At 50.1% G+C, this 12,673-nt stretch overlaps 1 protein-coding gene and 1 pseudogene across 1 annotated transcript; one reads left to right on the top strand and one right to left on the bottom strand.

Moving 5' to 3' along the window:
* Window positions 1–972: 972 nt before the first annotated feature.
* LOC123128149 (histidinol-phosphate aminotransferase, chloroplastic) lies at window positions 973–3,980 on the top strand. Its single transcript, XM_044548085.1, has 9 exons — window positions 973–1,311; window positions 1,553–1,636; window positions 1,934–2,088; window positions 2,172–2,269; window positions 2,385–2,493; window positions 2,585–2,742; window positions 2,844–2,986; window positions 3,076–3,216; window positions 3,455–3,980. The coding sequence occupies exons 1-9, from the start codon at window positions 1,072–1,074 to the stop codon at window positions 3,587–3,589; spliced, it is 1,263 nt and encodes a 420-aa protein (XP_044404020.1). The 5' UTR covers window positions 973–1,071; the 3' UTR covers window positions 3,590–3,980.
* Window positions 3,981–4,055: 75 nt separating this feature from the next.
* On the bottom strand, window positions 4,056–6,058 carry LOC123128150 (formate dehydrogenase 2, mitochondrial-like; annotated as a pseudogene).
* Window positions 6,059–12,673: the final 6,615 nt, after the last annotated feature.

Below are 12,673 nucleotides of genomic sequence, written 5' to 3'. Positions count from 1 at the left end.
CCCCCACTCCCGTGCTGCATCTACGCCGGCTTCATCCTTCCCGCCCCCGCCAGCTACCACTCGCCACTGCGGACGCTTCGTAGTGGTCCTTAACCACCCGGAATTGTGCCTCTCTCGCCCCGTGCGCGGTGCAAAATTGATAGATCTACGGCTGATGTCGCAGCCGGATTTGACGCACCCGGCGGCCGGCAATTGCGTCTTTGTCATGGATTGGCCGGGTGCCGAATCGCATAGCCCCTGCAATGCCTCTGCGCCGCATGCAGGTATGGCCTCCTCCTCTAATCGCTTGGATTTCACTCCGTCACTTGTCGGCGGTTCATCAACAAAGACATGACCGGTCTCGGCACTGGCCCAGCAGCTCGTCGGCTCCCCGTTGCTGGTCATAAAGTGCCATGACTGCCCGTGGTAGGTAGTGCGCCGAGTTTCAACCACGCCGAAACACCCCGTATTGGTGTTCTTGGATGAGCATGCAAAGAAGTGGCTTGTGAAGAAAAAAAAGATCATCGACGATAGGTACTATGAGACGGCAAGGTCGGCTATGGCAGCAATGAAGCACGCGGCAAGGATGCAGGCATAGCAGGAGGGGCAGGGCGCAAGGATGGCGGAGGAGCAGGCGGCATGGATGGAGTGCAGGAAGTGATCCGTCACGCTCGAGCATTGATTTCGTTTTGGTATGGCCGGATTGTTGAACTATAATTTATGTTGCTTTATCGTGTTTGTTTCGAACTATTGATTAAATTGAAATGGTTTGTATCGTATGATCGACGTGCATGAATCTAAGAATCCACATTTACAAATGTGGATATGCGACAATCCAAAATGTATACAGAGAGCATGATTTGCAAGTGTGTGTAGATGCTTAGGGGGCCAACCCCCTACTAGGCGGGCAAGAGGCAACGGGGCCCGCGTCTCCTGCGGCAGCACGAATCTCAAAGCGCAGCAAAGGCGTGGCCGGGCCTCTGCCACTTGTCCCCTCACGTGGCCGAAACGCCGCCTGTCCTTTTCCGTTCCGCTCGGCTGCACTCGGCCGGCCGTCCGTCCGTGGCACCAACCAACCGCGCCGCGCCGTCGATGGACTGTACCGTCCGAGCCCGCGTCAGGAGCCCGTCGCCGGCCGTCTCCCGCTTCTCCGGAGAGGGGCGGCGCCGCCAGGCGTCCAGGGTCTCCTTCCGGCGCATGGCGTCCGCGACTCCAGTGGAGGAGCCCGCGGCGGCGGCGGTGGCTGAGGCGGAGCCGCGGCCGAGCGGCGCCTCTTTCATCCGCCACCACCTCAGGAGCCTCGCCGCGTACCAGCCCATCCTGCCCTTCGAGGTATCCCTATCCGTCCGACGCCTAGACTCTCCTCTACTGTGTAGTGAAAGATGCTCCGCTTTTAGCTGCGCTTGCGAGGTGCTTGTGGAAATGTCGCGCGGCGCCGTGCTTGTGCTTCGGGAAGGAAATGTTTTAAAACGAGCTCCTGTGGCGTCTCAGCTAGCTGAATTTAGTTTCGAAGTTGTAATCTGCGATTCCTTCATGTTGTTTGACCAATTTGGAAAATTGGAACTCTTGCTAGGTGCTATCTGCTCGGCTGGGGCGTAAACCAGAGGATATAATCAAGCTGGACGCCAATGAAAATCCATATGGTCCACCACCGGAGGTGCGTACTTCCAATTCCCGTATTCGGAGTAGTCTAAATCCATACGTCGATGAGTGCTTACCTCTATGGCGTTGTACTTTGGGCATTCACAAAGGACATGACATCTCAGTAGCAACATTTCTACTTTTGTTAGAGTGAGTCTTAAAGTTCAATTAAAAAAATTAGTAGTATACTAGTATCAAATATCTTTTTGAGTCTGTAACAGAAAATATCATATCTATATATGAGCAACAAAAGCACCAAGATAATCCATACCTTCCCCTTTTCTGTATCTAATGGATTCCTGTATCTGTACAGGTAGCTGCAGCATTAGGAAATTTAAAGTTCCCTTATGTCTACCCTGATCCTGAAAGCCGCCATTTGCGTGCTGCTCTCGCTGAAGATTCTGGGCTTGAAACTGAGCACATACTTGTTGGATGCGGTGCCGATGAGCTAATTGATTTGATTATGAGGTTAGTTTGTAGCTCATCTTGCACCTGCTTTTTGTTGAAATCTTCATCTCAAAGTTGAGTAATCATGAATGGTGCCAATACAGATGTGTACTTGAACCAGGCGACAAAATTGTAGATTGCCCTCCAACTTTTACCATGTATGAGTTTGATGCTTCAGTCAATGCTGCACTTGTTATCAAAGGTAGCTAATGATCTCTTGGTCTTTTATTTATCAAACCTTCCATGATTTTTATCTGTTAAACCTTATTTAATTTCTGAACCTGATTTGATATGCCATTCATCGTTCTTTGCTGTAGTCCCAAGACTTCCTGATTTCTCCCTAGACATCGCAAACATTGTCAAAATGGTTGAACAGGAGAAGCCAAAATGCATATTTTTGACATCTCCTAACAACCCAGATGGCAGGTATATCATTGCCACTCAATACTTGTGTCAATTTGTTTGCTTATTGTTCATATTGCAGTGTTTTAAAAATCATTTCAATTTTATTTGTCAGTGTAATCAATGACGAGGATCTTTTAAAGATCCTTGACCTTCCGGTACTTGTAGTGCTGGATGAAGCATATGTTGAGTTTTCGAGCCTTCAATCAAGGATGACATGGGTTAAGAAGCATGATAATTTGATTGTTCTCCGAACATTCAGCAAACGAGCAGGTGTGTGATTTGTGTTCTATCGTTTTAGTGTGTACATGAAGGTTATGTGTTATGAAGAATCAGAAGGAAGTGAATTTATTCACGAATTACTGGTGATGTAGGTTTAGCTGGGCTTCGTGTGGGTTATGGAGCATTTCCTCTAAGCATTATTGAGTACTTATGGCGGGCCAAGCAGCCTTATAATGTTTCTGTGGCAGCAGAAGTCTCTGCATGTGCTGCCTTGCAGAACCCAGTCTATTTGGAGGTACATCTTTCACAAAGATAATTCAAATGTAACATTATTTGAAAATTTGAACTTGGCTAATACGTCTGTTGGACCTTTCATTCTTCAAGAGCGTGAAAAATCTGCTACTACAAGAGAGGGAGAGGCTGTATAATCTTCTCAAAGGAATACCTTACCTGAAACCATTTCCCAGTCATGCTAACTTCATTCTGTGTGAAGTCACGTCAGGAAAAGATGCAAAGAAAATAAAGGTATGGCTTGCTTATTATTGCACTGTCCAAGTTTCTGCCTTATTTCATTGAGATAATATAGCCCCTTTAATTGTGATTTTGAGGTGACAAAATTTTGAGAACCTGGAACTGCCATATGGGTTATCTGTATTCGAGATCATTGCTATTCACACTTTTAATAATATATGCAATTTACGTCCCATTGAACAATACAGGGCATGCAACTTTATTCACTTGAATTGGTGAAAAATATTTGCAGGAGGATCTTGCAAAGATGGGAGTGATGATTCGCCACTACGACAAGAAGGAACTGAAGGGTTATATTCGTATTTCAGTTGGAAAGCCTGAGCACACTGATGCACTAATGGAAGGCTTCAAAGCACTCAAACTTTGAGAATTTGCCACGATTTACTTTGATGGAAGCAGTGAAGAGCTTATTGAGTATGTGTCTACCCATTACTAGGCTTGTAGTACACTGGATGCAGTCTATCAAGTAGACACTGCTTCCCTCCAACATCGGTAAAGTGCATTCTTCAGATTTCAAGCCAACCAGGGTCAGTTAGTTTTCAATAAAATATCTATGTTTAGCTAGTGCTGTAGTCCAAACCATTTAGCCATAAACTCTGTTTCAGCAAAGTTACTGTGCAGAGCAAGACTTTTTTGTAGAGGTTGAGTTCCTGAATGATGTTGCTTCTTTCTGTCTGGGCATACATATATACTTGCTTGTTTGGTTGCTCATTGGAAAGTTGAAGGTTCTATGGTGAATAAAGACGCCATTACCATAATCTTACCTTACTTCTAGCAGTGGTTTTTCAGTACAATATCATGAGGAGCTGCACTCTTCAAGGTTCAACACAACCTTTGCACAACACTTTGACTTTATTATACTTCAAACGAAATACAGTGAAGGACAGTTTATCGGGGAAAAAAATACAGTGAAGGAAGCTGATAGCAAATGAAAGCAACCAGTTTTTGTTCCATTTTATTTAGGTATATATATTTGTGGCTGATGGCCATTACAACGGCCAAGCATCTTTATTTAGTTTCTGGCAACTGGCACGGGGAGTCGGGGACTTGGTGCAAGCGTGCAGCTGCAGCTCCATGGATGGACGCTCACTGGTACTGGCTGGCGAGCTTGCCTTCCTTGACAATGTAGTTGGGCTCCGGGAAGTCCTGCCCCTTGAAGTACCTCTCCAGCATGTCCTTCAAACCGGCCGCGTACCTCAGCTGCACCACATACATTGTTTACCGGTTAGCCATGGAGCATAGCGACTAGCGAGGCTTGGAGCTTGCTGTGTGGTGCTACTGACCTGGCCGTCGATGGTGGTGCCGGAGATGTGCGGGGTCATGGCGTTGTTGGGCATGTACCTCCACGGGTGCTCCTTGGGCGCCGGCTGCGGGTACCACACGTCGCCGCCGTATCCTGATCATTTTTTGAAACTGGTTAGTGTTATTTGAAGATGAGCATGGCGGGTGTATATTTGTACAGAAGGAATGTGTGTGTGTGTGAGAGAGAGAGAGAGAGCAGACCGGAGTTCATCTGTTCTTACCAGCGATGTGCCCACTCTTGCAAGCGTCTGCCACTGCCTGAGTATCCATGATCGCTCCACGAGCATTGTTCACGATGATGACGCCTTTCTTCATCTTGGCGATCTTCTCCTTGTTGAACATGCCCCTGGAAAAAGAACAAACAAAGAGAGAAGCAATCACAAGATGGACAAAATATACGCTGGCGATCAAGTTGGTTCTCGTAGTGATTTATTTACTTTGTCTTCTCGGTGAGCGGCATGTTGAGCACGACGACGTCGCACTTGGGCAGCATGGCGTCGAGGTCCTCCTCGAAGGCGGCGCCGAGCTCCTCCTCGAGCGCGGCGTCGACGCGGAGCCTGTCGTGGTAGAGCAGGTTGCAGCCGAAGGGCTTGAGGCGCTGGAGCAGCAGCTTCCCGATGCGGCCGGCGCCGACGGTGCCCACCGTCTTGCCCTCCAGGTCGTAGGCCCGGTGCGCGATGCCGGCGAGGTCCACTCCCCGCTGATGGCCTGGTGGTGGCCCGGCAGGAAGTTGCGCATGAGGACCAGGATGCGCATCAGCTGGTCCTCCGCCACCGATACCGTGTTGCTGCCCGTGACCTCGGCCACGGTGAGCCCCGCGGCCGCCGCCGCCGGCAGCTCGATGTGGTCGGAGCCGATCCCGGCCGTGAGGAGCAGCTCCAGGTTCTTGCCGCGCCTGATCCGGTCCGCGCTCACGTACGCCGGGTGGAACGGCGTGGTGATGAGCACGTGCGCGTCCGCGATGTGCTTCTCCAGCTCTGCGTGCAAACGGTTTCCGTTAGTGATAGTGGCACGTAACGTAATGTTGTAGCCGTGGTAGTACGTGGTGACTGACCGCAGTTGGGGCCGTCCTTGTCGTCGGTGACGATGTACTGGTGGCCCTGCGACTCGAGCCAGCTGCGGATGCCCAGCGCGTTCTCCACGCACCCCACGAAGTTGGGGTTCTGCCCCGCGTACTCGCCGCCCTTGTAGAACACGCCCACGATCTTCTTGCTGCCCGGGGACGCCTGGACAACGTAAACAAAACAGAGATGAACCCACCGCTAGCACATTTTTAACATGATCGACAATTCACGTGTGCATTGTCAAAAGTGTCAAGACGCATCTAGAGGCTAGTGATAAGTAAGGAAAATAACGTTACATGAAGGCTCCTGGTGAGGGACGACTCCAAGGCCCGGACCACCTGCTGCGTCGCGTTTTTCATGGCCATGGACGACAGTAACCGACGACGGTGGCTGATGGGCAAGAGCTGGTCGTGCTCGAAATCAGCTGGATTGGTGTGCGCTGGTAGGTAGTGGTACTGCACTACTGCTGCTGCGAGTGGGCTGTGTGGGAATCGAACACTGAGCTCGGTGCACATATATAGGGGCGCCGCGCAGGAGCCGTGCAGTACCCATCGACTGCTCACTGTAGTGTAGGTTCTCCATTCCCGCCGGTCGTGGACGCACCGCCGAGCGGGTGCACCTGGGCTGGGCTGGGCTGGGCGGAATCAAAAATAGCAGCCGGGGAGGCACGTGGGGCCCGCGTACCGCGCGATTGAGATGTCTGGCGCGACGGCAAAAGAGTGCTCCGTCATACGTCATACGTGTCTGTGTCTTGATTTGATTGGAACAAAATAAAAATCGTCCCATTCCTTCAAATCGGTGGAGGAGATGATTAGACTAGAAAGAAAAAAAGAAAAAAAAACAACCGTAGGATGAAGTGGGAGCACGGATGAGATGGGAAGGGAGCAGGCAAGCCGGCGGATCCGGCTTGCCTGCTCCCTCTTCATGCTCCCATCCGTGCTCCCACTCTATCCTATGGCTGTCTTTTTATTTTTTTTATTTTTAATCTAATCATCTCCTCCTGATTTCAAGTGATGGGCCAGGTCTTATTTTGTTCCAATCAAATCATGCCACGTATGCGGGAGCACGGATGGGCGCACGCTGGAGGAGCAGGCAAGTCTCATCCGCGCGAGTGAACTGGACGTGGCGCGGCCGCACGGGCGCTTAGAGCAACTCCAATGGGCCGACCCAAATGGACGGCGTTTTTGTCCGTTTTTTGTTCGTTTGGGTCGGCCGCCCGCCCGCTGTCCGCCCTCTTTTAATTTTTGGTTGCCAGTGCGCCCAACGGGCCGACCCATTTCATGACCGGGCGCGTTTTAGATCATGCCGTCGCCTTGGTTTTGGCGCCCCAGCGCGCGGGAAAGGTTCGCGCGCGGGGGGGGGCGGCCTAGCGCGCTGGTTTTGGCGCTCCAGCGCGCGGGAAAGGTTCGCGCGCGCGCCGCGGTCGCGCTCGTTATAAAGAAGACGCTCCTTCCACACTCTGTCCGCCGCCCATTCCCGTCGCCTCTGCTCGCCGCCCACTCCCGCCGCCTCTACTCGCCGCCCACTCTCGCCGTCTCTGCGCCACCATGTCAATCCGCCGCCTGGGCGCTTCGGATTTTCGCGGAGTCCGCGAGCGCCGCTCTGGCGCCTTCTCCTCCGAGATCTGGTTTCACGAGAAACGTCTCATCCTCGGCGCCTTCGACACCGCAGAGGAGGCGGCCCGCGCGCACGACGCGGCAGCGTGGCGCCTCCTGAGGCCTCGTCGGGATATGAATTTTCCCAACGTGTCGAGCCAAGCGGGCGCATGATCTGGCGCCTCTCCCGCGGCTTCTCACCGACGAGAATCGTCGTGTCCACCGGAGGCGGCAGCGTCGCCTCGCCATCGCGGAGAAGGACGTGGAAGCCTTGGTGGTGTGGCGGAGGCTTTCCGCAGGACATGTCGACGAGCGCCAGTTCTACAAGCAAAGAAGGTTGGAGAGGGACACGAGAATGAGGGAACGAGCCGCCTATCGGAAGGACAAGCATTCGCGGAAGCAGGCAGCTCAATTGAAACTGAAGCTACGAGAAACGACGGGTTGGGACTTTGAAGACGAGGCGTATGTTGACGCCTACATTCAGACGTCGAAGGAGGATATTACCGAGTCGGAGTCAGAAATCGACAAGCAGTGGTCTTTTCTTTTTATATGTGTACGCTAGAATTATCTATTTATCCATTTTCATCTGAAAAAATGGCCGGCGGCGTTGGCGACGTAGCAGGCGAGCGAGGGTTGAATCCAATGTACCACCGACTAGCGGACCCGATAAGAAAAGAGAACGAGCGCGCGCGTCCGTCTTGTGTCCACGCCGACGTAAATCAGACTTAAAAATATACCGGAAATGAGTCGGTAGACGGACGAAAGCGGACGTACGTCCGTTTAAGTCGATGCGTTGGGCCGGCTTTTTGATCCGCCCTAACCCGAACAAACGGCCGCAGACAAAATGAATCGCCTCCATTAAAATTGCTTTTAGGTTTCCGCGGTGCCACACGGGAAGGGAAGTGCGTCGCAACGGGAAAGGACGCGCAAGTCGCTGGCCTGGCGGCTAAGGGTGAGCAAAGAGATGTGGGAGGAAGGCTGTCCCGTCCCGTCACCGCGTGACATCGGCGTCTCCCACTCGTGTCGCAGATTTCATCTCGAGTGACGGCGGCACGTCTCTCCGATTCACACGGCCCTGCCTGTTTGTTTGGGCTAGCCATTTCCAACGCCGCGACGCAAAACGGACACACTGTACGATACTCCCAGTCCGTAAATACTTGTCTGAGAAATAATCAGATATTTTCTTTAGAATACGCATGAGTATGCGTATCATCTGTTGATAGAGTCCACATAGTTACATGGTTACAGTCCGAGTACGGGCAAAGGCTAGAGGCCAGAAAAAAAAGCTACGTCTCCGCGCTCATCCGTTCGTCTACTAACCGTCTATCACGGTGAGGACTGGACCATCAGGACCAATGCCCGCTTTGCAACCAGAGGAAGAAAACATAGGCCACCATCTGCTACACTGCGTATTTGCACGTCAGATTTGGACAGCGATGCTTCATTCTTTGGGCAAGCCAGACTGGGTGCCAACAGTAGACGACACTCTCAGAATGATGCGCAAACAAAAGCGCCAGTAGAAAACAAAACAGGACAATCAATGCTTTATTCATTCTAGTCATGTGGGAGATTTGGAAACATCGCAATGCAATTGTATTCGAGGGAGCTACACCATCGAAGAACTATGTCATCCGTAGGATCACGAAGGAGGGGCGCACTTGGAAGCAAGCAGGATTACTAAAAGGAGACCTTAGCGCTTTCTTCAACATGGTGGAAGAGTGGGCTAGTGCGGCAAGTTAGCATAGGAGTAGAGAGTAGAGAGTAGAGGTGGTGATGGTGTCCATGTAAAATCTTGTAACATTATCATGGAGGGGCTCTTCATAATATAGTACACACACTCGTGCGTATTCGAGAAAAAAAAGAAAAGAAAAATGTCGCTATGGAAGAACCCTGCAAGAACCCATTCCCTCCCCATGTTCACGATGAGCCGTTGAACATCCTGCAGCGACGGAGAGTCCTTATCGAAAACGACCGCATTTCGGTGCTTCCACATCTCCCAAAGGACCAACATCGCGAGGGTGTTGAGGTCCTTCCTGTTCTGTTGGCCCGAGGCGAGCACCGTGCACCAATGTAACAACCGATTGTCCGATGTCGGAGACCGGTCCTCCTAACCCAAGGCCGAGAGCACCTTGAACCACACGGAGCGGGCGAAAACGCATGCGATGAGCAGATGGTCGATGGACTCGTGCTCTTGGCTGCACAAGGGACATGTCTCCTGATGGGGCAAGCCATGTCGCGCCAACCGATCAGAGGTCCAAACCCGATCCTTGAGGATTAGCCAGCTGAAGAGTTTGCAACGCAACGGAGCCCTGGAGTGCCAAGTGAAGCTAGCTCCTAGCTCCTAAATCATGCTCGCGACCTGTGAACCTACTGGCATACGCCGGTCGCACCGAGAACATGTTGGATGTCTCCAAGCCCAGCGGACCCTGTCCGCAATCCCCGGATGCAGTTGCACCTCCGTAACCCTGTTCCACAATGCAAGGAACTGCTCGAGCTCTGGTTGAGATAGGTATGGGCCGAGATCTCTCGTCCAGGCACCCCCTGCTGCCTCCGTCACCGATCATGAGACCTTGAATCGGGGCTGGATCTTCGCGTAAACCAAGGGTGTGATCTCCTGTAGCCTCCACCCATCGAGCCTCCGGTCCTCCCAAAAGAGGCAGTCAACACCATCTCCTAAGTCCACGAATATAGCCGCCTGATATATCTATAGCGAGGTCACCGTCGTGTCGATCTAGAATTCTACCCAGGTGTAACACCCACGACGCGGCTATATTTCCCACGTGTCGGGGCACGACTTAGAGGCATAACCGCATGGTAGGCATGTCGCAAGAGGGGTAATCTTTACACATCTCATGTACTGAATAAGAAAGGGATAAAGAGTTGGCTTACAATCGCCACTTCACACAATACATAAATATATCATACATCATCCAGAATACAATCAAGGTCCGACTATGGAACCAAAATAAAGAAAGACAACCCTAAATGCTAGATCCCCGATCGCCCCAACTGGGCTCCTCTACTGATCATCCGGAAAAGAAACATAGTAACGGCCCGAATCCTCGTCGAACTCCCACTTGAGTTCGGTAGCGTCCCCTGCACTGGCATCACTGGCACCTGCATCTGTTTGGAAGTATCTGTGAGTCACGGGGACTCAACAATCTCACACCCTCACGATCAAGACTATTTAAGCTTAAAGGGAGGAAAATGGTAGTGAGGTGGAGCTGCAGCAAGCACTAGCATATATGGTGGCTAACTTATGCAAAAGAGAGCGAGAAGAGAAGCAAAGCACGGTCGAGAAGCTAATAGTGATCAAGAAGTCATCCTGAAAGCTACTTACGTTCAAGCATAACACGAGACCGTGTTCTCTTCCCAGACTCCTCCGAAAAGAGACCATCACGGCTACACACGCGGTTGATTCATTTTAATTAAGTTAAGTGTCAAGTTTTCTACAACCGGATATTAACAAAGTCCCATCCGCCCATAACCGTGGGCACGGTTTTCGAAAGTTCGAAACCCTGCAGGGGTGTCCCAACTTAGCCCATCACAAGCTCTCACGGTCAACGAAGGATATTCCTTCTCCCAGGAAGACCCGATCAGACTCGGAATCCCGGTTACAAGACATTTCGACAATGGTAAAACAAGACCAGCAAAGCCACCCGAATGCCGACAAATCCCGATAGAAGCTGCACATATCTCGTTCTCAGGGCACACCGGATAAGCAATCCGTACAACTAAAACCAAACCTCAAGTTTCCCCGAGGTGGCACTGCAAGGGGCTCTAGTTTGGACCAACACTCAGAGGAGCACTGGCCTGGGGGTTTAAAATAAAGATGACCCTTGAGTCCACGGAACCCAAGGAAAAAAGGCTTAGGTAGCAAATGGTGAAACCAAGGTTAGGCCTTGCTGGAGGAGTTTTATTCAAGGCAAACTGTCAAGGGGTTCCCATAACACCCAACCACGTAAGGAACGCAAAATCAAGGAACATAACACCGGTATGACAGAAACTAGGGCAGCAAGAGTGGAACAAAACACCAGGCATAAGGCCGAGCCTTCCACCCTTTACCAAGTATATAGATGCATTAAAGTAAACACGATATAATAATAATGATATCCCAACAATAACCATGTTCCAACATGGAACATACTTCAACTTCACCTGCAACTAGCAATGCTATAAGAGAGGCTGAGCAAAGCGGTAACATAGCCAAATAACGGTTTGCTAGGAAAGGTGGGTTAGAGGCTTGACATGTCAATATGGGAGACATGATAAAGCAAGTGGTAGGTATCGCGGCATAGCAATAGAGCGAACAACTAGCAAGCGAAGATAGAAGTGATTTCGAGGGTATGGTCATCTTGCCTGCAAAGTTCTCAGAGTTGACGAAAGCTTGATCCTCGTAAGTGTACTCAACAGGTTCCTCGATCATTTACTCGTCTTCCGGCTCTACCCAAAGCAAGAACACAAGCAAAGGACCAACAATCAATCACGGTGCAATGCGCAAGCAACATGATGCAAAACATGGCATGATATGCGAGATGTGATATGCAATGCATATGCGTGCTCCGGAAGGAAAAGATTGATCAAGGCATCAACTTGGAAAACCAAGTGCGCCGCTGGAAAGATGAGTTGATTTCGGTCGAAATCGATATAAAGATCACTGGAATCGAATGCACGATTTGCAAATGGCAAGCAAAAACAAGAATGGCACAATTTTGTGATTAACATCACAATGCCTCCTAGAATGCAATAAGAAACTAAGCTATTGCACTCCAACATAACAACAAAGCACATGGCAGTGATCTACTCAAGATGCTTGCCAAAAGATGAACACTGAGCTACAGCTAAATCACACAAGAGAAGGTTCAAACAGACATAGCAAAAGTGCAAAAGATATCAGCATCACAGACTTAGTGAAAATACTAACATGCCAAAAAATAACATCAGGAAGCCAGGTTTAGAGCAAGCAAACAACATGCTACAGGAACAGATCATAGCAAACAAAGGCATGACATGAATCTGCTAAATGCATAGATCAAAAGTCCCTTACTGATCATGAGCCAAAAAGGCACAGAAAATATGATGGCACCCATGTAAACATAGCAAGTTTTATAAGCAGATTCAGACTTAGCAGAAAATTGAGCATGGCAAAAACAGAGCTATGTAAACATAGCAAGTTTTATAAGCAGATTCAGACTTAGCAGAAAACTGAGCATGGCAAAAACAGAGTTATGAAGGCATCTTTGCGAGATCGATACACTCACCACAAGGCATTGCATGACAAGATAAGCATAGCAATAACAAGAAGACATGTTCATGAAGCTAACCATGGCAAGCTAAAGTTCATAGCATGCATGGATCAACTACAACAACCATGGCAAAATTGATTAACATGTAAACAATCTGCCAGGAACATTTTATAGCAAAAGTAGAGCAAGATTAAGACATGCTAGGGTACTCCATAATTGCAAACAGGGGCATGGATGGATAGAG

Source organism: Triticum aestivum, chromosome 6A (assembly GCF_018294505.1).
Source record: "Triticum aestivum cultivar Chinese Spring chromosome 6A, IWGSC CS RefSeq v2.1, whole genome shotgun sequence".
In the NCBI taxonomy this organism is placed as follows: domain Eukaryota; kingdom Viridiplantae; phylum Streptophyta; class Magnoliopsida; order Poales; family Poaceae; genus Triticum; species Triticum aestivum.
Note: the sequence above shows the minus strand (reverse complement) of the source record. Positions and strands in the feature narration are given on the sequence as shown.

What these genes read in the sequence shown, in the direction of transcription:
- LOC123128149 (XM_044548085.1), top strand. Translation starts at nt 1,072, where the DNA reads ATGGACTGTACCGTCCGAGCCCGCGTCAGGAGCCCGTCGCCGGCCGTC. An exon ending in AACATTCAGCAAACGAGCAG is followed by an intron (nt 2,743 to 2,843) that starts GTGTGTGATTTG and finishes CTGGTGATGTAG; the next exon opens with GTTTAGCTGGGCTTCGTGTG. An exon ending in AAGATGCAAAGAAAATAAAG is followed by an intron (nt 3,217 to 3,454) that starts GTATGGCTTGCT and finishes AAATATTTGCAG; the next exon opens with GAGGATCTTGCAAAGATGGG.